The 23607-nt window shown below is 49.7% G+C and overlaps 9 protein-coding genes across 9 annotated transcripts; 2 read left to right on the top strand and 7 right to left on the bottom strand.

Moving 5' to 3' along the window:
* Positions 1-521: 521 nt before the first annotated feature.
* ANOM_004131 (uncharacterized protein) lies at positions 522-2489 on the bottom strand (the record flags this gene model as incomplete). The annotated part of the gene is made up of 8 exons (XM_015549388.1): positions 522-572; positions 819-1302; positions 1352-1426; positions 1486-1562; positions 1622-1853; positions 1920-2032; positions 2086-2258; positions 2339-2489. The coding sequence occupies 8 exons, from the start codon at positions 2487-2489 to the stop codon at positions 522-524; spliced, it is 1356 nt and encodes a 451-aa protein (XP_015408595.1).
* Positions 2490-5145: 2656 nt separating this feature from the next.
* ANOM_004130 (flavin monoamine oxidase family protein) lies at positions 5146-6644 on the top strand (the record flags this gene model as incomplete). Its single annotated transcript, XM_015549387.1, has 3 exons — positions 5146-5463; positions 5532-5832; positions 5890-6644. 3 exons carry the CDS (start codon positions 5146-5148, stop codon positions 6642-6644), a joined length of 1374 nt encoding a protein of 457 aa, XP_015408596.1.
* A 748-nt stretch (positions 6645-7392) lies between these two features.
* On the bottom strand, positions 7393-8548 carry ANOM_004129 (uncharacterized protein; the record flags this gene model as incomplete). The annotated part of the gene is made up of 3 exons (XM_015549386.1): positions 7393-7746; positions 7805-8120; positions 8181-8548. The coding sequence occupies 3 exons, from the start codon at positions 8546-8548 to the stop codon at positions 7393-7395; spliced, it is 1038 nt and encodes a 345-aa protein (XP_015408588.1).
* An 882-nt stretch (positions 8549-9430) lies between these two features.
* ANOM_004128 (PEX11 family protein) lies at positions 9431-10295 on the bottom strand (the record flags this gene model as incomplete). The annotated part of the gene is made up of 3 exons (XM_015549385.1): positions 9431-9593; positions 9654-10128; positions 10229-10295. 3 exons carry the CDS (start codon positions 10293-10295, stop codon positions 9431-9433), a joined length of 705 nt encoding a protein of 234 aa, XP_015408587.1.
* Positions 10296-11424: 1129 nt separating this feature from the next.
* ANOM_004127 (Zn(II)2Cys6 transcription factor) lies at positions 11425-13989 on the top strand (the record flags this gene model as incomplete). The annotated part of the gene is made up of 8 exons (XM_015549384.1): positions 11425-11465; positions 11527-11649; positions 11708-11976; positions 12030-12577; positions 12635-12905; positions 12965-13140; positions 13209-13389; positions 13451-13989. The coding sequence occupies 8 exons, from the start codon at positions 11425-11427 to the stop codon at positions 13987-13989; spliced, it is 2148 nt and encodes a 715-aa protein (XP_015408582.1).
* Positions 13990-14707: 718 nt separating this feature from the next.
* ANOM_004126 (putative MFS multidrug transporter) lies at positions 14708-16625 on the bottom strand (the record flags this gene model as incomplete). The annotated part of the gene is made up of 2 exons (XM_015549383.1): positions 14708-16270; positions 16491-16625. 2 exons carry the CDS (start codon positions 16623-16625, stop codon positions 14708-14710), a joined length of 1698 nt encoding a protein of 565 aa, XP_015408581.1.
* A 1366-nt stretch (positions 16626-17991) lies between these two features.
* On the bottom strand, positions 17992-18942 carry ANOM_004125 (uncharacterized protein; the record flags this gene model as incomplete). The annotated part of the gene is made up of 1 exon (XM_015549382.1): positions 17992-18942. The coding sequence occupies one exon, from the start codon at positions 18940-18942 to the stop codon at positions 17992-17994; it is 951 nt and encodes a 316-aa protein (XP_015408580.1).
* Positions 18943-20109: 1167 nt separating this feature from the next.
* On the bottom strand, positions 20110-20547 carry ANOM_004124 (uncharacterized protein; the record flags this gene model as incomplete). The annotated part of the gene is made up of 1 exon (XM_015549381.1): positions 20110-20547. One exon carries the CDS (start codon positions 20545-20547, stop codon positions 20110-20112), a length of 438 nt encoding a protein of 145 aa, XP_015408579.1.
* Positions 20548-22724: 2177 nt separating this feature from the next.
* ANOM_004123 (uncharacterized protein) lies at positions 22725-23285 on the bottom strand (the record flags this gene model as incomplete). Its single annotated transcript, XM_015549380.1, has 1 exon — positions 22725-23285. The coding sequence occupies one exon, from the start codon at positions 23283-23285 to the stop codon at positions 22725-22727; it is 561 nt and encodes a 186-aa protein (XP_015408586.1).
* Positions 23286-23607: the final 322 nt, after the last annotated feature.

Genomic DNA, 23607 nt, shown 5'->3' with positions numbered 1-23607 from the left:
ATCCAATCAATACTAAGTCCAAATTCCCCACACTTTGAACTGTTAATTTTATGAATCCCAAATACATCTATTCCGATCTCCGTGGGCTTTACCGGCCAACACCAAAACTAACACGCCCTTTCCAGCCCCTATTCAAAGCGGCAAACCTACCGTCCGTCATGTAGTACTAGCCTCCCTGGCAAGTACCAGAGCCGCCATTTGTATCCACCCTCCACCCTTCCGCCGGTGTAATGTATCTATAGTCAGAAAGGGGGAGCGGACGGGAGTGCCGTAGTTAGATATAGGAGAATCATACTGTCTCTTGGATTCACGCGCTTGCAGCTTCCGGACAACGACCCCCTCTTGCGTCAAATCGACTTCAATACCTTTACCCTGCAATGTCATAATACACTGCCACTGAACTTGTAGTTATTCATCTGTTAGACCGTTTTGAACCTTGATTGGTTAGCTACACGCTGCAGCAGCGGTAAGTTAGAAGTGTATTGCTCTCTTATATTTCATAATACACACCACCAAGATCACTAGGACATGCCTATGTTCTTCTTCCTCTCCCAGTGCACCCCCAGAGGCTTCTAATGACCGGTAAGTCGGATGTCAAATGTTGCTATCTTTCAGGACAGCATATGAGTTGGGTGATAGGGTGTATAGTCCAAATAATCCCGTAGATCTCTATAGTCTCTCTCTCATCTGCACCCTTTTCGACCCGTCATCTGCAAAAGACAAGTCAAAACGCGCAATCAGCTAAGATAATGACACTTATTAGCTAGAAAGCTCTCCCAATAGACAGTCATCACCAGTGAATGACATAGATAACTGACCTCAAACGTGAGTTTGTAAATTTCCATCACAGAAAGATGTTTGCCAGTGCACAATCGATTCCCGTACCCCCAGTGAAACTCATAGCGATCCCACTCCCTCAACCTCTCCCGTGAAGCTTCTAACCACCTTTCCGGCCGATACACAGCTGCATCATCCCCGTATAGCACTGTGCTTTTCATCGTGATCCATGGACTAGATGCCACCGCCGTCCCTTCTGGGATATAGATCCCCTTGTATGTGAGTCCGCCGTTTGGTGCTTTGCGGGGGAATAATGGAATGGTTGGAGTTAAGCGAAACGATTCTCTGATACAGGCATGGGTGTAGGGAAGGGCATACGCTTGTTCAAAGGGAATGGGACGGGATGTTTGGGTTAATCTGACTTGGTCGATTTCATGTTGGAGCTTGGCAAGGACCTGGGGGTGTTCGATGAGGTTGTTGAGAAGTCGGTTTGTTGCTGAAGCAATTGTTGCTGACCCTGCCATCCTGTCGTCGTGTTATTGAAGTTGATAGCGAATTGGGGATACTCGCATACATCGTTTGCATGGCTTCTCCCTTTATGTCCTGTGCAGTAAGTGCCGTGCCATTCGCGTATTTGGAGGATATGAGACTGCTCATGCTGTCAGGGGTGGTCTTCGGACTTTATGTCAAGGCAAGTGGCTTCCGTACCGGTGGAGGATGGTATGGGACTTTCCGGGCACTGCATCTGTTCCTCTGTGGTGACGGTCGTATTCCTTCTCGAGTACCTTCGCCATCGATTAGCAACGGATTCAGGATGTTGGACGACTTCGGAAGACAGTTATACAGTATGCAGAACATGTATCCCGTTTTGGTACTCAGCTTGGAACTGGAAGAGCTTGCGACCAAGGTAAGTCTCCCGGTAGAACCAGGAAAGCTTGGGAACACGAGCGAGATAGTCTATCGTATCGAAAGCCAGCGACGTTGCAGCAACTAAGCCTTGGATATCTTGTCTTTTCTTGTGGAACCCAATTGGGTCCCCAAATAGGATACTACCAACGACATCGTATGTGAACCATCTTATACGTAATCCCATCAGTCTTACAGAAGGTGGCAGAATAGGGCGTATGGCCTCCCTCACGTACCCTATCCATTCATCTAAGGGAGTGGATGCCCCACTTGCCTTCAATCCATCAAGTAATGCCAATAGGCATCTGTTTACCTGTGGCTCATACGCCTTGATGGATGCCATGCAGAACTGCGTAGAATGAATTTCGGCCTTAGAGGATCTACATACCAGTCTTTACTCACCATCGCAGCAAGTCCGGGCTTAATACTCAACAGATCCTGATATTCCTGGACACCAAATAGTCCGGGGTTGTTCGCGTAGAAAGAGGTCTTCTCCGCGCGACGGTGGAAGATGTGAGGGAGGAAATAAGGGTCGTTGATCATCACAGAGTCTGGTCCATAGCGAACCACAGGCCCTGCCCCACCCAAGTTACCATTCCGTTCCTATAGTGGTTCATTCCCTTGATGTTTTACTGGGATGTGGTGAAGCTCATACCATATTCCTCGTGCAGACGACGATAATACTCCTGGGACCCGCCTTGCATAAAGCACCAGCCTTGATGCCAGTTGCTCACGGAAGCTAGAAATGGACCTGGTATCGAAGCCAATGGGTGCAGCCATCGCCGGTAGGTCCCAATCATAGCCATTGCTATAATGGGCAATGCAAAAACCAGCGTGTAGGACAGTAAAGAAGACATAATAGCTGTCGATATTTATTTTCAAATCGAGAAGGAAAATCCGAGATAGTCATCGTGTGGCTGCATGACCTTTCCGCACGCATATTTATACAGGACTCTGCCACTGACCGCCAGATACAGGAGGGCCAGTCGCCTTCAACGAGTCACCGTCTTTTCGTCGGGGTGGAGAATCCATGCAGTCGGGCGGAACAGCATAAAGGATGGCTAGTCGTGGCGATATTCTCACGTTAGCGCCGATGAGGTCTGCCGATCATACTTTCGATCTCGTGTATGCGCGCAGCGAGCTGAAATGTTGAGCTTCCTGACCCACCGGACCCCGATAACAAATAGGAAAGCCATAAAATATGACCGGTGCGAATTGGCTCGCACTGATCCAGATCCGCTGGGCACGGTGGTTCAGCTCTCCACAACATCGACCCTTCTCGATTATCACACAGGCCCCTTTTACTAGCAGTCTAAAGTTGTCTCAACTCCCTGAACGTTCACAACGATATTCCGCTGTCTACATTCACAGTGGCTGCACTGGCATCCTGACCGCATACAGGCTGGGTCGGGTGGGTGTTTGCATAGAGTGTCGGTATCAGGACCCGCTACATCAAGGATAGAAAGTCTGCCATGATCATTCTCTTCCGACAGCTTCAAGCTCCCCGTAACCTGGACTACCTACAGAAGCCTACTTAGTAGGCCTCATCTTGCACCCCCTCGTCGTCGACATTGTGGATGCTGTGCAGGGCAGTGGGCTCACGACTGGCAGCCATGCGGTGCAGGTAGTTGCCGAATACTAAGTTCGCATCGGTGGCGTCTTGACCACAAGGCCCGAATGCTAATTTCTCCACTTGGCCGACAGAGATGAGCCACGTAGCAAGCGCCTGCGCCCGATAAAAAAGGCCGGGAGTCCCGCGCCTACATCGTGAGTATTCATTCAAGGGGTGTGCCAGACTGCGACCCGCTCGAAGAAATCGAAATCTTGGAACACTATATTCATCACTCTGGCTTGCTCTTCCCAGTCCTCGATGCCAACATCCCTAATCGCTCGCTGAAGTCGCTTTAGGTCGTCGGCGGTTACGACAGCCTTGGTTCGTTGGATTTGGTAAGACGATTTACCACGCCAAGGGCAAAGCGGAGCTCGATCGAGGACAATCTCCTTCAGTTGCCGACCGAGTTGAGGTTCTTTGAGTATCAACAGTAATAACCGGAACGCTCACTTCAGTTCAGTGGAGTACCGTGGACGAGCCCGGGAATAGGCGTCTACCGCGGGCAAAGTACGAAGCCCACACCAGGAGGTACATCCCACTGAACGAGGGGATCTGATTGTATTTAAGGCTGTCCAAGACCTAGTAGTTTTGGTCCAAAGTTCTGAATGCCACCGATGGAGTGGCATGCTCATTGACCAGGATGAAACAATCAGAAGACGGGGAAAAATGGGACGATAGATTTTGGCAACGGCGCGTCCCTACGAACTACGATGCGGCTGACCGCACGCCGCCCTGTTGGCAATGTAACACGTCGAATACAAACCCAGCATACGGTTGTTGAGTATCATATGAGAGAAGAAGTTGAACAAAGAGAAGGGCGTCGAGGGTGGCTCTTCTCTCACGTAATGGTTTTGGGCCATGTAGCCCTAATTGTATTTAATCCCTGGACAGGGCCACGTATAATTATCCCCGTTACAGGATCCGGCCGATAAGGCGATAACAAGAACGAAGTTACTATCGAGGGTTACTTGAACACTGAGATCGTCTCGTTGAGTCCATGGTCTTGGTATATACCTATGGCGCCATATGCCACGTCGCCGAAAGCTTTGTGAATGCAAACAAGCAATGACGGTAGCTTCGCCACGCTGTGACCATACAATGGGCACGTAGCAGTAGATCGTTCAGATCAGCATACATAAGCGTAGTTGTAGCATAGGAGAGCCTCATCAGCTTGGACCTTCCGCAACTTTGACATCTAACTCTCAGTACACTGGAAGTAAAATCTCGATTCTGGCATTGTGTCTAGGTTTTCGTGAGCTTATACATCAGCCAAGTCGGTTGAACAACACCAGAGGTGGCAGGTAGAACTGAAAACGACCGGCGAGGTCCTTGCCTTGATTCTGATAATCTAGTCTATTGCGATTCAAGTTTCGATGCTCCATAGTATCACAAGAATACCTCGACTACCGCTGAGCCTCTATAGCCAAAGATTTTCAGGGCCAGCAATTGATATTTGGTAATACCCCGGGTTGGTGTAGGCTGTGGGCTGCAGTGAAGGGGTGAGAGAGTGTTTTTCGTATGGCGAGAAAGCACCTCCAAGAACAGATGTCCCATTCCATGATCATACCTGGAGAAGACTGACTTCATTGTGGACGATGCTCTCATTTTTCTAACTGGATCGGGTAAATCAAGTCGGGCTCGGATCAGCCGAGCGTTAAAGCATCGGATGAGCACCCGAGGCTCGCGACCCACCTCGATGCGTGCCATACTTGAACTACCCAAGCCGAAAGGCAAGTGAGAGGGAATACTACGTCGTACGAATTAAATATCTCCCGGTACCCCCTTCGCTGGGGGTTCGTCTGAAATTTTCTACCTTTTGTGCGAACCCCTGATACGTACTTTTCGCCTTCATGTTGGACGCCATTGTGATTGGAGCTGGATTCAGCGGCCTTCAGGCAGCCTACTCCGCTCAAAAGGCTGGTCTCTCGGTTGCTGTTGTTGAAGCCAGGGATCGCGTTGGTGGAAAGATCTGGAGTGTGCCACTCGCTTCTGGCCGTGGGTACGCTGAGCTGGGCGGAGCATGGATCAACAACAGCCTCCAGCCTCGCGTTTGGAGCTATGTCGAAAGGTTTGGTCTGGAGGTGGTGACACAGCGGTTGGAAGGGAAAGCCGTCATGCAGGAAAGCCCAGACAGTCGACTGGAGTTTCCTTTTGGCGTTACGCCCGATGTGAGTCACGATGGATCCCCGGTCCCGCCAATCTCAATAAATGGCTCTGCGCTAATCAATGGATACAGTGGTCTGAGGAGGAGAAAAAGAACTTAGCATATATCCGCGATCACATCCAAGCGGAATCTTTAAAACCTGGCTTGCCAAGCGCACAGGACGACAATGTCAGCTTGGATCAGTATGTCCGTAATCTCGGTGCCCTACCGAAGGTTGCCAGCATGGTGAATCTGTGGGCACGAGTCATGCACGGCTTAGAGTCAACAGAAGAATCAGCGGGCTGGTTTATCGACTACTGCCGTCGCAATAAGGGTCTTCTAGCTATCAGAGCGGATGATTCTACCGGCGGTCAATACATGAGATTTAAAGACGGTACAGCCCCACCCTGGTAGTCCAACGCAGTGATCTTGGTACTAACGAAAGTTGCAGGCGCACAGTCAATTGCCGAGGGGATTGCTCGCTTGATTGGGGCGGACAATATTCATTTGGGATCACCGGTTGCTTCTATCAACCAGCACGGCGCACATGTAAGCGTCGTCACTCGCGATGGCAGGACGTTTAATGCCAGAAAATGTATATTGTCAATTCCCAGTACTATGTACAGGGAACTCAATATTACCCCTGCATTACCTAAGCCTATTCAAGAGGTTACCGATGGGACTGTGCTCGGTGACTATAACAAGGCTATTGTTTGTTACGATCAACCATGGTGGCGTGGTAAAGGATTCAACGGGTATTTTGCGAGCTACACAGGTCCCGTTATATTGGCCAGAGACACCAGCGTTGACGAAAGAAACCACTACTCCTTGACATGCTTTATCAATGGGCAGCCTGGGCGTGACTGGGGCAAGCTGTACCCCCATGAGCGTCGCGCAGTGGTCCTAAAGCAGATAGCAAAGGTCTTCAAAGCTGATGCCAACTCGGAGGCCTTCCGACCAATTGAGATCTTCGATCAGGTCTGGAAGCATGAGGAATTTAGCAGAGGCGCCTTAGCTCCTGTCACTGCGCTTGGGCACCTCACCAAGTATGCGTCCGTGTATGGGAAGCCAGTCGGCAATCTTCATTTCGTCGGGACGGAATATAGCACCGAATGGAAAGGATACATGGAGGGAGCGCTCTGCTCAGGAGAAAGGGGGGTTCATGAGGTTGTGGAAGCCATGCAGAAGGTACCGGCAAAACTGTGATGAATTGATTCGGCCCGAGGTTTCGCTCAAATTATGACCTTATCTATATTAGCGCTGTATTTTAGGAGAGGAACACAAATAACATCGAATCACTCCATGAACCTCTTCTGTTGAGTTCCTTGGCCCATATAATCGTCTGCACGTAGGTGTGATTTACAATCGTCGACGTCTGGTCTAAGCGGCAACCAACAAGGTTGCATATTGTGAGAACAGTCCTTTCAGGAGGCAAGTACCTCCGTCAAGTCTGCAAATGAAGTAGTGTACTGTGAAACAATTGCAAGTTTGCAGTGCTTATTTATTCCTGGCTTCATCACTTTTTACAGGGAACAATGACTTAACCTGGAAGGTTTCCGTAACTCATCTTGCACAGTTTCAAGAGTATAAGGAGAGATGTAAACTATGCCGTTTGAGCTGATCCCGTTCGGTTCTTCTCTTTTTCTCTCATAGGAAGTTACTTTGCTCGCGTGAACCAAGGTATAGGAAAGCACCGTATGAAGAAAGGCGAATACGAAGTCGAGGCAAAGACGAACGCAAGCTGGCGACAATATATCCTTAGCACTTGATTTCGTAGGAGGCCGGTGTAACACTCAGAGAAAACGGAATGAATGCATCTTATCCCGCGCTGTGGACACAAGAGATCTGTGGATATAATTGATTTTCTGTATAGCCTGTCTATTTGTCTGCTGTAAAATACAAAACAGGCTGCATTATCTATCGATTTTGGCCCTGTCATGACCTCAGGCACTTCCTAATCATCCACCTCAATGATCTCCTCGAGCATCGAATCCAAGAAATCCTTCTGCTCAGCCAAAAACCTCCTGATCTTAGGGATATCAAATGGGCGATTTGCTGCCTGGCGGCGTCGCTCCTCCTTCAGCATAATTCTAAGGCGCTCCTCGAGGAGTTCCAGCCTGTAGTCAGTATACTGACTGTACAGGGCATTCGGCTCACTGATCCCCCGTACACCAGTAAGCACAGTCTCATCTTTGACCATGGGTGATCGTGGTCGGAAGGAAGTGACCATACTAATCCGCTCACGGCCGCCGAGGGCTTTGAGCGCTTGATGCTCAATGTATCGCCCTTGTAGCACTACAGAGGTTCCCTGTTGTAACAGTCAATACGTAATCCTGACTTGTCTTGGATAGACGTGAGGGACATACCATTGCTGGACCCCGGACCTTCATGATGTGGCCATCGGGTCTCCGAAGCGCAGTCTCTCCGCCAACCATGCCAGTGCAGTCCGATAGCATCGTTACACACACGAATGGAAAGCTATCATAATGCCAGGCCACAGCAGATGTTCCGTCATCGCCATCCAGCCCCCTATCCCACGTAGCCGTAGTACCATCACCAAAAGAGATGTTGACATTGCCGATCTCGAAATCAATCGAAGGAATGAGATCCACACCGGCAACTGCGGAGACTTTCGCTAGAACCTCTGGACTATTCCACGCAGCATATATAAATGGAGCTAGCCTGTGAAAACGCACAGTGATTAGCAATGTGGCTGCAAATGGTAAAGCTGATTGTACGTACGCAGGACCCATGCCTCGAACCATGTTCTTGATAAAGGTTGAAGTGTACTGGCAGCTGTTGAGGGCCTCTTCACTGAAGATCTCCGCTCTCATCTGCCTGATAGCCTCCTCAGTAAAGAGTGAAAAGGGCTCCGATGCGGCATTCGGTGAGATCCCATGACCCTCAAGTCCGATCTCCTTCATGGTATAAATTCTTGTGGGGGGTTCGTAGTTCAGGTGAACCTTTGAGTCAAATGCCTCCTTTTTGACCTTCCGTGCTTCATCAATCATAGATTGAGGCAGCTGGTTGGTCGGACGTGTTGCCTTTTTTGTTGCTGGTCCAACCACTCTGGGTGGTGTCGTAGAGACATCGACTGCTACTGGAGCCATTGTGTGATCGAGGAGAATACACGGAATGCTGCTGGACTCGGAACTCTATGAGTTGAATGTTTGTTCAATCTTGAATCTCTGGATAATTGTGATGTCCTGCGCGAGAGAAGTCAGGTATATATAACCATTGATGCTAATAGGATCTACCCCGCAAATGTTGTCGGCGGCAGTACTGAAGTTCTAGCCAGCTTCGGCTTTCCCGGTGAGGCTATTATGTTCTATGAGCTGTTTTCTGTATAGGAGACCGTCGGCCAAATCTGCCGATCTTACTGGCGAGCTCTTTTCCGGAGCCACCGTGTGCCAGCCGACGCCTCGTCGGTAACGGCTCCGATGGCATTCTGTCGACGTATCCTAGCTATCACCATGTCTGGATGTTAGTCAAAAGTAGTGTGTTCTCTGGCTGGGCCAAGACGCGGATGCTTGCTGACACCGTACATCTATTGATGTCTTTCGCGGTATGGTAGGGACATATCGCTGTGCCGTGCCTTCTCATGGTTTCATAGCGCTGTCGTGTGTTTACCTCAACAATGATGGCACATATTCATTTATTAAACTTCTGTAGCTTACATCATTCGGCTTCAAGGTCTAGGGTCTTTGTGTGAATGAGATATCTCTAACAGTGTCTTCCTCCGTCTTGAGCGACATACGAATATGCACCCAATGGCCATACCAATACGTGTATTTCCATCATCCAAATAGGCTAAGGCTCTGTATCTACGAGAAGAACTTGACTTTTCTGGGAAAAGACTTGTGCTGATGACTGAGCTGCCACATTTCTATCTTACACACTGTCTATGGAGTCCTAGATCTTTTTACTTCAATACCGCCTGCCTCGGGACATACGGGTAGTCCACATGTACAGCATTGAGAATAGACTTCTATCTACGCAGTGGTCTTCCATTGGTTCCAGACACCTATTAAACTACTCACGGTACCGGCCATGCCAACCATGCCATCGTCGAGTGCATTAACACCCAAACTCTTCCCCGGAACCGTCAAGTCGCATAGGTCCGAGATGAGCTGAATCCAAGCAGCGGATCGCTCCCTGTAATCAAACCAATTAGCACTCTGAACTGCATGCGACAGATGTGAAGATCCAACGTACTTGGCACGCATCTTATTATTGGATTCTCGCTCGCCCTCCTCGGGCTTCGTTCTCTGCTGAGTCTGCGAGTGCAGTAAGGTATAGATGCATGTCATGATGCTACAAACCAAACCCGCAGCCCAGAATTTATCCGCTAGGACATCTAGGCGCTCCGACGATGGCAACTTGTAGATCCCGATATCCTTGAGAGCAGTGATATTGTCGAAAACCAGATATCCACCAAAGCCGAGTTGACCCCCAATTGCCAAGAATTTTAGCACCGGTTCACTGTGGTTCTTGTCGCTCATGACACGGGCGAGGGTCTGGAGGTTCTGTAGGAAGTTGCCAAGCCGTAAGATCTTGCGCGTGGTCCCAAGCTGCCTCCGGAGAACAATGTAGGCATCGATTGCGGACTTTTGGTGGTTTCTGCGGTATAGGTGCCAGATATAGAACCGTGAGAAGTATTGTGCTGTCCGTAGCAGCTTATCCCGGCCGACTGGGAGTTGGTAGAGGTTATTCGCATTATTTTTAGGACATGTAGGAAACCCAGAACGTTTTCACACAATAGGGGGAATCGGAGGAGATGCGGCACGTACCGGTCGTCGCGGCAAATCGTAGACAGTGCGCCAGCGCAGGGTGGCCGTTCGATGTATTTGCGACCATTATGTTAATCGTTGATCACAGTCGAGATTTGTGGCCCAAGTGTCAACCGCACGTAGCAACGATGGAATTAGCGATGTTGTGAAAATGTTGGAGGCCGGCGAGGAATGAGAAATGTTCAATGCTTCCAACAAAAATACTCCGTACTTCGCCGCACATCGCAATCTAGTTCGGGTGGATTAAATATCTCGCTGACGATCCCGAGGTTTAGAAAGAGAAGATCCTTCGGCGTTTATTGCGCTACACATCGCTAGCTACGGTCTACAGAAGGCACTGGCCTAGTAGGTCGAGTCTACCGTACTTCATTTACTTTGATTCCCAGTCAAATCAGTTCACAAACATCAGGACACAGTGGACGCTGGCGACTGAACTGCGGACGTGGTCGGCGCGTCCGAGTCAGGGACCGGAAGGCCTTCCGAAAGGGACCCACTCCCTGCCAACGCACTTGTTCCCTTGTTTGCCCAAACCCTGAGCGTGTTCTCAACTATCTTAATGCTTGTAGACGGTCTAGAATGTCCTCTCATATACAGAGCAGATCTATCGTTACCCTGACATCGCACGCTATCGAAATTTCTAGAAGCTGGCTGGAAGTTGGTCCGCCTTCTTGTCGATTGATGTGCTGACCTATTGCGTAGGAAATATTTATATAGTTTATGTGGAGAGAACTCTATAACGTTTCTCTTTTCTTTCCCTTCAGAGAACTTGCATTAACTAGTTATTTACACAGTGGCTCACTGGAGATCATCTAGTACTACCGGAATATTGCACTATTTTCTGTATCTATCACATACGGTTATTCAGTTGCCCTTCTGAAGTTTGTATACTGCGTAACGGTTGGTTCTCCACAAGGGTTAAGAGAGGCACACGTGCACGTGAGGCAGCGTTGCCCTGGAAGGGAAACTGGTAACGCACGAATGATGGAAGCCAATTCCATGTTTTTTTGGTGGCGCCGACGCGAATTGACCATTCACGTGGGGCTGCTGAAAAGGGAAAAGTGTTCCCGTCGTGCGGGGTGTGCTTTTACTCTGATAATAATACCCCAAAATATGTGTGAACTGAGTGACGGTGTTGTGCCGGCGACCCCAGAGCTCCTGGTCTGCCAGTTCCCCCCCCCGGTATCTGGATAGCAGGCATGCAAGAACAGAGCCATAAGCCGAGACGAACTGCAATTGCGTAAGGCAGTCCTGTCCCCGGATATTGGAAAGGATGCCGTGTTACTGAGAAGTGTGCTTAGGTGTATCGCCTGCCGCCAGAGCAAGGTAAAATGCTCTGGCGATGAACCCTGCGCCAACTGTATCCGACGATCACTGACTTGTCAGTTTTCAGAAGCAAATAGCAAAGTGCTCGTGTCAGAGAGGTGTGTCATTTGCAAAGCCCCCGTCGAGTGGCCAAGACGTAACGGGACGATGGACTAGGTATCTTCGTGAGTTGCAGAAGCAAGCCTACAACTGGCAACGTGCTTCAGGAGTCAAACGCTCGTGGGATTCAGCGTTCAAGGTTGGGGATGGGGCCCACGAGGAGACCACGGTCCATGATGACCAGGTCGCCGCAGAAATTGTAGCCCCCCAATCCCAGGGATCAGCGGCATCACAGGGGAGCGAATTTACATGCAACATCTGGACGAGTCCCTTCACCTTACCCTCAACGGTCATTAAAGATCCACATATGGAACAGCGAAACTGGAGTTCGTCCGCCATCCAGGATTGATCGTATAGCTCAGGCTGACACAGGGAACAGTTTGGCTGGCCCCGACCTCGGCTTGGTCGCTCACAGCTCGACTGATAGTCATGATGACCGAGAAACTCGACCTGAACTCAACACACAATATTCCGAAGTTCTATCTGGATGGAGATATCTATCCGTTCGCGTGGGACCGCGCCACGGCCACCGAACCGTTTGATACCAGTGGTTTGCCGTCGGCTGATTATGCCTTATACCTGTTCAATATTGTCAAGTTCCACCTGGGCCAGATGTACCGATTCTTTGACGAAAATACCTTTGTTTCTCAGATGCATGAATTCTACGCGAGCGATGCGGTTGAAAAGGCCAGCAAACCTCGTTTCTGGTTCCTACAATTTCTGCTGGTCCTTGCACTTGGAAATGCGTTCGTGTCGCGGCCTCGAAGCCACTCCAGCCCACCTGGCGCCAAGTTCTTTGCGCGTGCGATGTCCATCATGCCCAATCATACCTCCACAGGAAAAGATAGTCTGTTGGCCATCGAAGCCTTGGCCCTGGCCGGGTTATATCTGTATGCAATAGACCACAGAGAGGCGGCTCACGTATACGTAAGCATGGGTAATCAGCTAGATGCTCCTCGCTAACACACGCGCTGTGCTTTGTAGGTCGGTCATGCGGTACGCATAGCACACATGGAAGGTTTACACACCCAGCTTCCGGAAACAGAATTAGGTACTGCCACGGTAGCCCGATGCCGAAACCTGTGGTGGACCTTGTACATCATGGACAGACATGTCTCCTCGTCGCTGGGACTCCCGATGACGACCAAGGACAGCGATATCAGCACTCTGATCAACACCCCGAGCATGGATTTCCATGACATCACATTTAGCCTACAAGTCAGGCTGTCGCAAATGCTGTCCTTTATTTTAAGCAGTAAGCTCCGACCTACATCGGTTTAGAATCCGTTTTGTCTCTAACGTGCCTGCGTATAGCCATCTATAAGACGGAGAAGACCCAGCTCGGAAGGTTTCTAGAGATTACGAGAAACATTTTGCACGCCATGGCTAAACATGCTGAGGAGATCGAGAAGATGATGCAGATTAGCTTCCAGAGCTCCATGGATAACGTGCCTCAGGAGATGCGTCATATAATCTTACTATACCATGAGGTACTTGAATGGTGTCACATCATAAGCGTTCGAACACTACCCAAACATGCTAATCAATCTTCTCCCAGTGCGTGATCGTCGCCACCAGGCCTCTGCTCTTGTCCGTTCTGAAGGAACGGCTAGAGAAGTTAGGGCGTGCAGAGGAAGACTGGCAAAAGTTTCTAGCCCTCCCCAAATCCTTGATATCCATTGGGATCAAGTCTGCCGAAAAGACGCTTCAGATATTGTCGGACGAAAATGGTCACCTCGGTACGTTAAATGATCTAGACCCCTTACCGGGGGTGACGCTATTCGACTTACACGATGCCAGAAACTTTCCTTCCATTCGATCTCGAGTTTACCTACGCAGCTGCTCTACATCTGACCATGGCGAACACGCTCTACCCACCCGACACCAACGATGACACGTATAGTAAGTCTGCACATTCAATCCTCGATGAGATGATTCTGTGTGGGAATAAGGTGGCAGAGGTTCGAAAGGATGAGTTGCGCTGCATCGAGGGGCTATTCCAAGAGTTCGCCAAACGAGTACAGCAGGAAGGCCTGCAAGTTCTCACTTTGTCTGGTCGGGGACTTGTGGAGGCTGGACCAGAGGAAAATCCTAGTCAAGAATGCCGGGGACAAACGCCCGCGACAGAGCCTCCAACCTTCACAGAGTCATCGGCCCAGTCACCATCCGTAAATCAGTCTCTGACGGCCAGCGTCGATCCCCTCGACAATGTGATCGGAATCTCATCCTATGAATTCCTCTCTATTGTGGATCAGATCGGCGGCTCTGAAATGCCCTTCGTCTTGAACGTAGGCCCGGACTGGATGGACGGCGGCGCTATCGCATATCCGTTTGGGTGAATTGTACAAGGGAGTTCCAGTCATTCAAGCAATAGGATAATAAAAGAGATTGCTGAGCGTGATTGCAGTGTCTCCATTGTTTTCCCAGGGAAACTCACCATTTTCTCTGGCGCCTTATATTTGTACTGTTACTCCGATTAATATACAACCTTCGCCTCTCGCCAAGACGGATGGAATTCATCTCTGATACCCTCAATACAAACGACGTTGGGATATCCTGACGTTTTGTAGCTTATTCTAATACCTAGGGCGTGCAGACGCGGATGGGTTGACTACTTGAGCAGCCCTGGTCTCGTCGCTTCAGGGTGCTCCTGCTGCAGGATGGACCTCACCAGCCCTATCATTTAGTTGAAGCCCCAGTTGATTGCAAGGTCCCTAGTGTTTATCGTCTGCAGACCCCTGAAGCCAGTTAGTCTAAGCAACATAGACTACTTGATATTGGGCCCGTGTCTTGTGGTCTCGTTTAGAACTTGAAAGACTCTTCTTCTTCCCACAAGTAGATTAGTCCACCGTAATGGGATGCGAGCCTTGGCTGCCTACAGCCCTAGGCTACGAAGATTTCATACATAATTTTGGCCAGCATGTACGCTGTATCATATTTTGGCAACCATGGAAATAGTTCATCTATTTCGTTTTCTATAAGGCTTCCGACGTCTATCTATCGTTTCTAAGTCTAATGATTCATAGCACGTACTGCTCTAACGGGTAGAGTGGCTCGCTACACAGCAACAGCGTCCTTGCGCTCAGAGCTCAGCGTTGCTTCTATGATAAGCGGACTTCGCGCACGGATTTGCTTCCCCCAGATGAACATCAAAGTTGGCGCCAGGGAGAGTACGAGGGATATGAAGGCTAAAGTAGTACTCGCCCATTGAAATCCCAGATTGGTGTACATACTCATAGTCGCGAGGGGAAGCAAAGCCGAGAACAGGTTCTCCCCTGTGGCGACAGCACCCATCGCACTGCCCGCATACTTGCTGTACGAGTCGACCACATAATCCGAAACCCCTGCCACGACTATCACACTGCCGGCGCCCACCATCGCCAGGCCAATCGCTGGGGCTATCCAGGGGATATGGGCGAAGGAGGTCCAGGCATAAGTAAACATGCCACCCGAAATTCCAAGGACGCCGCCAATCACCGCCAGATACAATCTGGCCTCCGGAATAGGAACTCCAGGGCATTCAGTGTTGCGCGAGGCAGAACAAAAATAGAGCTTGGCAGAGAATAGGTTGGCTAGCCAGCCTAAAATCTCCCCGATCACAATGGCCGCTTGGACATATCCCGCCTGGGTGTTGGTCCAGCCGTACAGCTCCACAAACACCTGCTCCGCCGACTGCGTGAACAGGAACAGTGTGCCCACAGTAAACGCGGACCATAGTGTGGAAACCAGGACCACCGACTCTGTACATACCAGCACTAGGGGTCTTGTAGAACTTTGAACGAAGCGACTGAGCACCGAACCCGTCTGCCCCTCCATCTCCACCAAAGTGAACGCTGGCTTTCCCTGTTTTCGCAATGCTTGGGCACGACGAGCGAGTATAACGGCACCGCGCGACTCTTGAAACAGGAAGTAATACACCGGAAGTAGCGCACCAAACCAAATCAGCTGGAGGTAGCCAATCCACCTCCATGTCAATCCTTCAAAGATCGTGGCGCCAAGAACGGGGCCCGTACTGCTACCTGCGAGGTAGGAGAAGATGTACAGACTCACGGGGATGGACCGGGACCTTTCCGTTTCCCAGATATTTCCAATAACCGAGGCAGATGTATTAGCCAGCACCGCGACACTGCTGCCAGCAAAGAAGCGGGTGACGATGAGGGTTGCGAATTTCTGTGCCACGGCCTGGGGGACGAGAAAGCACATAAATACTACATATGCTGACAGGAATATCGGTCGGACGCCATGATCCTCCATCAAGGGAAGAATAAACAGCGAGGAAAAACATCCTCCCAGCGCCCACGATGTCACAGGCCAGTACGAGTGGGGAAAGGCGTGCTCTGAGACGTGAAATTCCTCAGTAATTGCAGCGTGTGCTGTTGTGATAATCGTGCCATTCATCATTGTGATATATGTGGTAAATACGGCGAGCAGGGTCAATGTCCATTTCTGTGCAAGGGACCAGTTGTACGGATTTGCCGAGTCATGTTCTCCATCCCAGGTCACAGTGATAGGGTTTTCATCGGATATCTGTTCGTCTTCTTTGCAGCCGTCAGTGTTTGCCAGGCTTTCGATGATGACAATGCTTACCTGAGTCGGTGATCTCTCTAGTTCGAGAACGCCCTACGGCGTCCTGGAAAAGGGATATCGGGGACATCGCTCACCGGGTCCCGGCTGTTGAGATTGCTTGGGAATAGCCTTTTCGAGGGAGGATCGAGTTTGTCGCAACAGGGGTGGAATGATTCGATAGTAGCCCCTGCGTGGTGGCATGTGTGTGTCCCATCGCCATCCCCACCCCTCTTTATATGTAAAGTTGTCAGTGAGGATAGGCAGGACCCCTTACTAAAGGTCGATCATCTCTTCTGCGGAGTGTCAAGCGACTCCCCTTCTCCAGATATTGACCATTTCTGGACAGGTGGATCGCTTCTCGGGAGGCATCGGGCCCCCGGATCTTCATGAACACCTCCCCTAAGCACATAAACCGCGTCGGGGATGCCGTCTGGACTACGCCAAGGATCTAGGCTATCACGTCGGACATCCAAGCTATTGCCCAAACTCAAACCTCTCCAGATCAAGACTCCTAGCTATGGCTTACATGCAGTTGGTATCCGCGATTATGGAATCCCGAATCCGAGGATCGGGTTCAGGTCCCGAGCGCTGCGGATCCCTTGAGACGCTATAGACGCGAATATGGAATGTGTGCACAGACCAGTGGATCCGAATACGGCAAGAAAGATGAGAGTCCCTGGATTCGTCATCTGGGTACATGGCCTATGGTCGCAATACAGCTTTTGGCTATGGTTCATTCGATTGTCGCGCGTCGGGGTTCCCGAGAACCCTGACTGAAAAGAATGATTACCTTGCCTATTCTGAGTAAAGCCAAGCGTTTCCTGGGGCTCCAGCTGCCGGTCGCTATAACTCTGAGCGGCTCCCCAGGTCTGCTCGTCGCTGGAGATTTAGGCGGACTGTCCACAAGCTTATTCCAAGTTCCGGGCTCTCCAGCCTTGTCGTCTCTTCTACGTGTCGTTGCACTCTTCTCAGACCGTCCGGCGTCTACAAGTATTCATCAGAGCTATTATCGTACATTCGGAATGGACCATTTCCTTGAATTGCGTTCGAGTGTCCACGGATACGATATTTACAAAAGCTCTCTCGAACTCACGGGGGCGTTGAGATAGCAATTTTGCATAGTGTCACCATAGCCATTGTCAGACTGTTTGCCCAGGCAGGTAGCCATCGGGAACAGTCATTGCCTAAGCCCGACAAGGCATCGGCCGTGTATAAAAGACGCCCCCGGGTACTTGGTTCGGGAGAGCATTCCGAGATCTCCATAAGATCGGCTCGGCTCGGGGGTGCCCAGGCAAGCGCAAGGGATGTGAAGCAAATAGCGGACAAGGAATACTCGCAAAAAAAAAAAACAAGAACACACATGGGAAAGGGCGCAGGTTCGTATCCCTGATGAAAGTTCAACCTTTCCTCCTGACGACGCCTTCATTCTGTCTACCCTTGCACTGGAACGACTATCTCGGACATGACTATCGCTGGTGTGGCCGATTGGTCACTGAAGAATTACTTTCTTCTACGACCGGATTATAGGACAATAGCTCTGGCCTGTGCATCCTAAGGCCTTCTTCTGACACTCTTTATGTCGTCTAGGGCAATCGTCTTCGAGCACAACTGAAGCGGAACCATATTAATGGAGAAAAGCTCCCAAATGACTCATCTGGATTGATGGACTCTTGGTGGAAGAAACGTTCAAAGAAGGCAGCATGCTAATGTGCCTTCCAATGACTTGGTATCACTCCTTGTTGCTAAGCTAACATATAACACAAATTTCGACTCTATCACACACGCGACCGATGCCGCCCATGCTTCCGAAAGCCCGTACAGAAGGCACAGAACGAGCACGAACGGAGAACAGGAATCTCATGATCAGGAGCAACATTCCTCTGTCTCTGTGAGCTGACCTGGGTAGAGGAAGAGAGATCGGCCCCTTGTGAATTGGAGGATAACGGCTCATCGCTCGATAAGGATACCCTCGCGATTTGGATCAATTTCCCCAGGATGGCATATTCCAATTTGAACTTGATGCTGTATGCAACCGGTTTAAACATCACCTGCAGAGCGTAGAAATTTGCATACTCAATCCCTACCACGGCCACGTCGAGGATTAAAATGATGATATTGATGCCCAAAAGTTGCGTGAGAATTGTATAGTGCAGGCGATCTGGTCGCAGCCGTAGTAATTTCGATGTTTCCCATATGTATATGGAGGAGATGACGCATTCTTGCACAGCGAAGCCAATGAGCTGGATATGTTCCATTGCTTTGTATCCATTCGCAAACCGATCTCGGTTAGGCTCGAGTGCCCCATACAAGAGAACAATGGTAGGGGTGTGAAATGCAATGGCATCGACCAGAATCATCACCAGAAGGAACCGGAGAAGCTTGCGTGCCTGCACGACCAGATGTAGACGCGACCAGAGGATAAGCGAATGTCCTGTTACCATACAGACCCAGCTGACAATAATCAATGTGACGGAAATATAAGCGCTGACTCCAAGGGGATAAATAAAAAAGATGAAGCCTAGGCCATGCGGAATGAGGCTACAGGACGCGATGAACAAGCTCCAGAAGTACCAGCCCCTGTATCGCTTGAACGTCGTTAGACACAGTGCTATTAGCTCAATCGAGTTGTACCAGACTATGGCTGCAAAGCTTGCGATGACGTATTTTTGGGTCTGGTCAAGTTCCTGGTGTGTCAACTGGGTGACGGGACTCTCGGCGGGAGACATGGGAAGGACATGGTTATGAAAGCAAAAAAAACCTTCTAGAATTGAGCATTTGAGCGAAGGTAGGAGAGGTGGGTGAAAAGGGACGCAGTGTTGGGGTGAGGATGTCAGGATATCGATCGCCGTCGTTGATGGACGATGTCCGAGGAGAAACATAGATTTATATAAATTTACGGGCATACGCACTATTAGTCATATTTCCAGAACGCTAGACGAACCACCGTATCGTTCAATATACTAAGATAGTAATATTAGCGGCAGAGGCCTTCTACTGACGACGGCCAACGTTTGTTGTTCAAGTTAAGGTTCATCCCTCGTCCATTGCTCGTGTTCTGTGGACTCAATCCAATGCTTCTGACGTCAAGACCACAATTCAGTTTGGTTATGTGTTGCCCTATCCACTGTTCGGGTGCCATCCTTCAAGACCAGAACCATGGATGGTGGTGCCAAGGCCCATGTAGGCGGCGTATCCACGCTGAATAACCCTACAGCAACCATAGCTCACTGGAGGAGCAACTCCAATGAGCAACAGCGCTCGGGCAGTAAGTTGACTTAGTCAATGCCATGTCTTGGCTATTTGAAGAGCTGGTCGAAGAGTACTTACGATGCCATAATTCTTACCCATACTCACGACACCGAAAGGCTCGCCGTACCTTATATTCTTTTACCATGTAGCATTCATTGGTTCTTGTCTACACAGACAGCAGCCATGCGCTGGAAACTGCACCAAACAATGGTTGGGAGGTCCGGAAAGTATATGTATTGAAGGGCTGTATAGGGAAGAAACTAAGAACCAGTGACTTTGACAGATTTCCCAGTCCCAATCCATATATCTTACACCTGTCCTCCACCTGATAAGGTATCCAACCTGATGTACAGTCGCAGAGGTCACCATATTCATGTGTCCTTTCCCTAAACCTCTTTTAACTGCAGCTTGCCCTCCTCCGCTCCGGCCCCGTCGCCAAAACAACACAAGAACCAAGATGTTCACACTGCTATTATCAGCACACATGATATGATATCAAACCACGAGAGATATCTTACCGGGTGAAACGGAGAACAGATGAATTCGCGTTCCTTGTTCTCACCTGGCAAGGTGACATGGCAAACGCCGTTGCGATCTCGCTTAGTACAGGTCTTTCATTTGTTGCTTAGTTTCACGACCGGCTACTATTCTGCAGAGTGGACACTTACGCCATGGATCCAAGTTAGATCGTCATCAGCGTCCCCGTGGTCGGTACCCGGTTGGGGTGACATGGAACTGAACTGATTACCGGGGGAAGAGACCCTTGCTGAAGTACCACCCGAACCTGCGGGCGGAGATCTCTTGACCCACGCTGTCACCTCATCGTCACTGCCTGGAGCGGTAGTGGCGGTGGCTGGATCGACATCTTCGTTTTCTCCATGTCCATGGGCATGGCCATCGGTACAGTTATGACCCAGGTTGTGGGACATCAGGGTTGCACCGGCAGCTGCCGGCATGGCATCGTCGGTCCGATACATCGCCTCGGTAGTGGTAGGGTCTTGCATGCTGTCGACGGGAATCGCGCCTGCAGGACCCACGGAGAGCAAGGTGACGGCGAGGAGGGAGATGACAGTGAACTTCATGTTGAGATACTGGGGGTTGGATATGTGACTAGCACAGAAATGAAATGAGTGGTAAAACGATAGACTTGTGTATATATACTGTTGGGGAAGTTTAAGATAGCAGAATTGCGAACCGGCCGCAGACTACTAGACGAATTGAATGATTGAATGAATGAATGAGTTGGATTGGGAAGGAGAGTGCTTGGTGCAGGACGGAGGGATCATTTATATATTTGGAATGCCAAGAAACGACATCTAGTAGATACCAGACTTTGCCAGACTTTTCCATCCATTGTCGCACTTCGTCGGACAGGAGGCGCGTATGTTAGGACAGAATGCACTTTTGGGGCAAGGGTGTCCAAAGGCTTAGGGCGCCCTGTACAACACTTAAAGTTAGAACCTCAGCCGCTCGATAGGCGTAGTACAGGGATGGCTGAATCCTTGGCAAGCTTGTCCTCAGTCCATGCATTTGCTATGTTCTGTGGCTACATTTCAGCAAGAGGTCTGCATCCGAAGTCTCTAGTTATGTGTGGGTAGTCAAGCGCACCGATGAAACAGCATACATGAATCTGGTGATACGACAGGCCACAGAGTGTCTGAGCTGAACTTCTTCTATATGGTGGCAGTGTCAGGGTCTGAGACTTAAGTTAGCCTGCGTAACTGTCTATTCCAAGGAGTTGATTCAAATGGTCTAGAAGCCGTGTGGTTGTGCAAAGTACCGTTGCCGGTAGATCATCGTGATATTGAACACTGAGATCAAATAGGCCCCATTCAATGAATATAACGTATAAGAGGTCTTAGCGGCGTGGTGGACTATCTGTTTCATAGGGCGCTCTTGACACAGACATGTATGAGCATGCAACATCACATCTATATCGCTACCCGCTGAGGCCTCCTTGAAGTAATGTTCAGCCAATCTTGCTCCATTCACACGGATGGGTCTATACTCATTAACGGTCAACCTGTAGGTGAAGCCCAATTGAGGCTTAGAGCTCTGCACGCCAAGTAGGGCGAATCTAACGGAATGTCGCATTAAATATCCTCTCTGGTGCATTACCCACTGCATTTTTCCGAGATTAATCATCTACATCGTAGCATCTCTCATCATCATGCCAATGGCTAGAATACATTCTATAGCTAGGATGTGCTACCCTAATTGCGGCCTTTCATGAACTCCTGGGTTCGGTTTCGGTGAAGCTGTACCACTTATCATGCGAACTTTGATGAGATCGACAGGCTGGCCATTATCTGTGGAACAGCGTTGAATACCGGTGACTTTCGAGTGTCTCCCTCGGCGTTTAGTTTGTATGGTGAGAGAAGACGGAGTAGAGCTATATCTTGATGGGGCTCAAAGAGAAAGTGTGCCCCAGTACGACTCCTTGACGTGGCCCATTATCTCTTGCCAAGACGCTGATAACAAAGAATTGAAGACTGTGGCCAGGCAGAAGCTCAACCTAGACTTTTTTCGAAGACATAACCTTTTCGACCTGCATACATACGATAGGTCTTTGCACCTTAGCTGTCACGATTTTTGTCTCCATGCGTTGCATGGTATGTATTCAGGCCAATTACGCCCAATGCCAGCCAGGCCTTGCCGTAGCGATCGAACGGCGGATACTGATTGACTTCATAACTCTCCTGCTAAAGGCCGCATCAATAACCGCCCGCTGCCTTGGCAAGCAAGAGTAAGCGTCGTTGCTACCGCAGGCATAGTTACATGAACTTCGAAAGAGGCGGTGGAGAGATTGTAGGCACTCCTATATCTGGAAGCCGTTGAAGAAATACCATGTGGCTAGGAGAACGGTCTGGAAGTCTTGGTAGATGTACAGGCCTTGCTGGCATATGTCAACTATTCTATCTAAACAAAGCTCTACATTGCCCCGGAAAAATCATGAGCAATTTTGTTGCAAGCACAACAACCTAGTACAGCAAAATAACGCGCCTATGCCCTTAGCTATAATCGCAAAGGGGGTTGCGGATGCGATTTTGCTGCAAGCTTGCGCAGGAGTAAGGCAGAAAATGGGGTTAAGTTCACTTCCGTTCAGTTTCTGGACTACGCTTAGTAGACATCTACCGACTATTCCTGCCCTGGACGTTATATAAATAGGATAGTAATATTCCTCAGCATCGATGTACGTCAGTCTGTGGGTAACAGCCTTTGTGTGTCTTCAACTCAACCACCACATCCTTTGACCCAGTTACGCGGCTTTAACCTTGCGAAAATGGAACACTTCTCTGGCCAGGGTGAGGTCTACCCCAGTTTCTTTCCCAATGCCTACCCAGATCTTCCGTAGCTCCTCGAGTTTACCAGCTTCTCTCATTCTGATCCCTTGCTCCGTCTCTGGCCACACATCCCATCCCCCAATTACCTGGCCTGTGGCCGTATCCACAGGAGTGTCACAGAATTGGAGTGTTAAATTATCATTTCCTAAGGGCAACAAGCTCACATCCACGTCCAACTGCTTTAGCCATTTATGCTCGACGAATTGGAACATACGAGGCAGAAAGGTCGCTGCGTAAGTGTCGTCCGCCGCATTGTTCATCTCCTGGGAAGGATAGCCCGTGACCATCAGGAGGAGGTCTGGATTATCGACACTTTGAAAGAAGGCGTGCATAGGTGGGAGTTCGGGATTGGACTCAGGGTTAGTGTAGGAGGAGCAGTGGCTCAGAATCTGGGCGAGGAGGTCGTGGAAGCCACTCGAGTCCATGTAATCTTTGGTCTTGGCTGTGCTGAGCCATAGCTTGGTGATGGGTGACATTTTTGCTTCTGCCGGATTCAAACGAGTAACGATGTATGTCTGGTCTTGAGAGGTTGTGTGTCCCAACCAGAGGTAGGAAACGTGTACAAGAGATTGAATCAAGTTTCAGCCTCGTCTAGACGTGGGGCACGAAGGTGGGGGGCCTGTTGAACAGGGATTTAAATGTCTTAACCCTATATCAAGAAAGACATATAGCCTGACGACCATTGGTACACGTACCACACGTTCCACAAACCAGCCACGGTATTCTCTAGTGCATAAAGTGCTCCTACTCCAGAATTATAGTCTCAAATATAGGCTTCGCCTCGACCCATCGTTTGAG

Source organism: Aspergillus nomiae (assembly GCF_001204775.2).
Source record: "Aspergillus nomiae NRRL 13137 chromosome Unknown contig00074, whole genome shotgun sequence".
NCBI classification, from domain to species: domain Eukaryota; kingdom Fungi; phylum Ascomycota; class Eurotiomycetes; order Eurotiales; family Aspergillaceae; genus Aspergillus; species Aspergillus nomiae.
The sequence above is the reverse complement of the archived record's forward strand: the minus strand, read 5'-3'. Positions and strand labels throughout refer to the sequence as shown.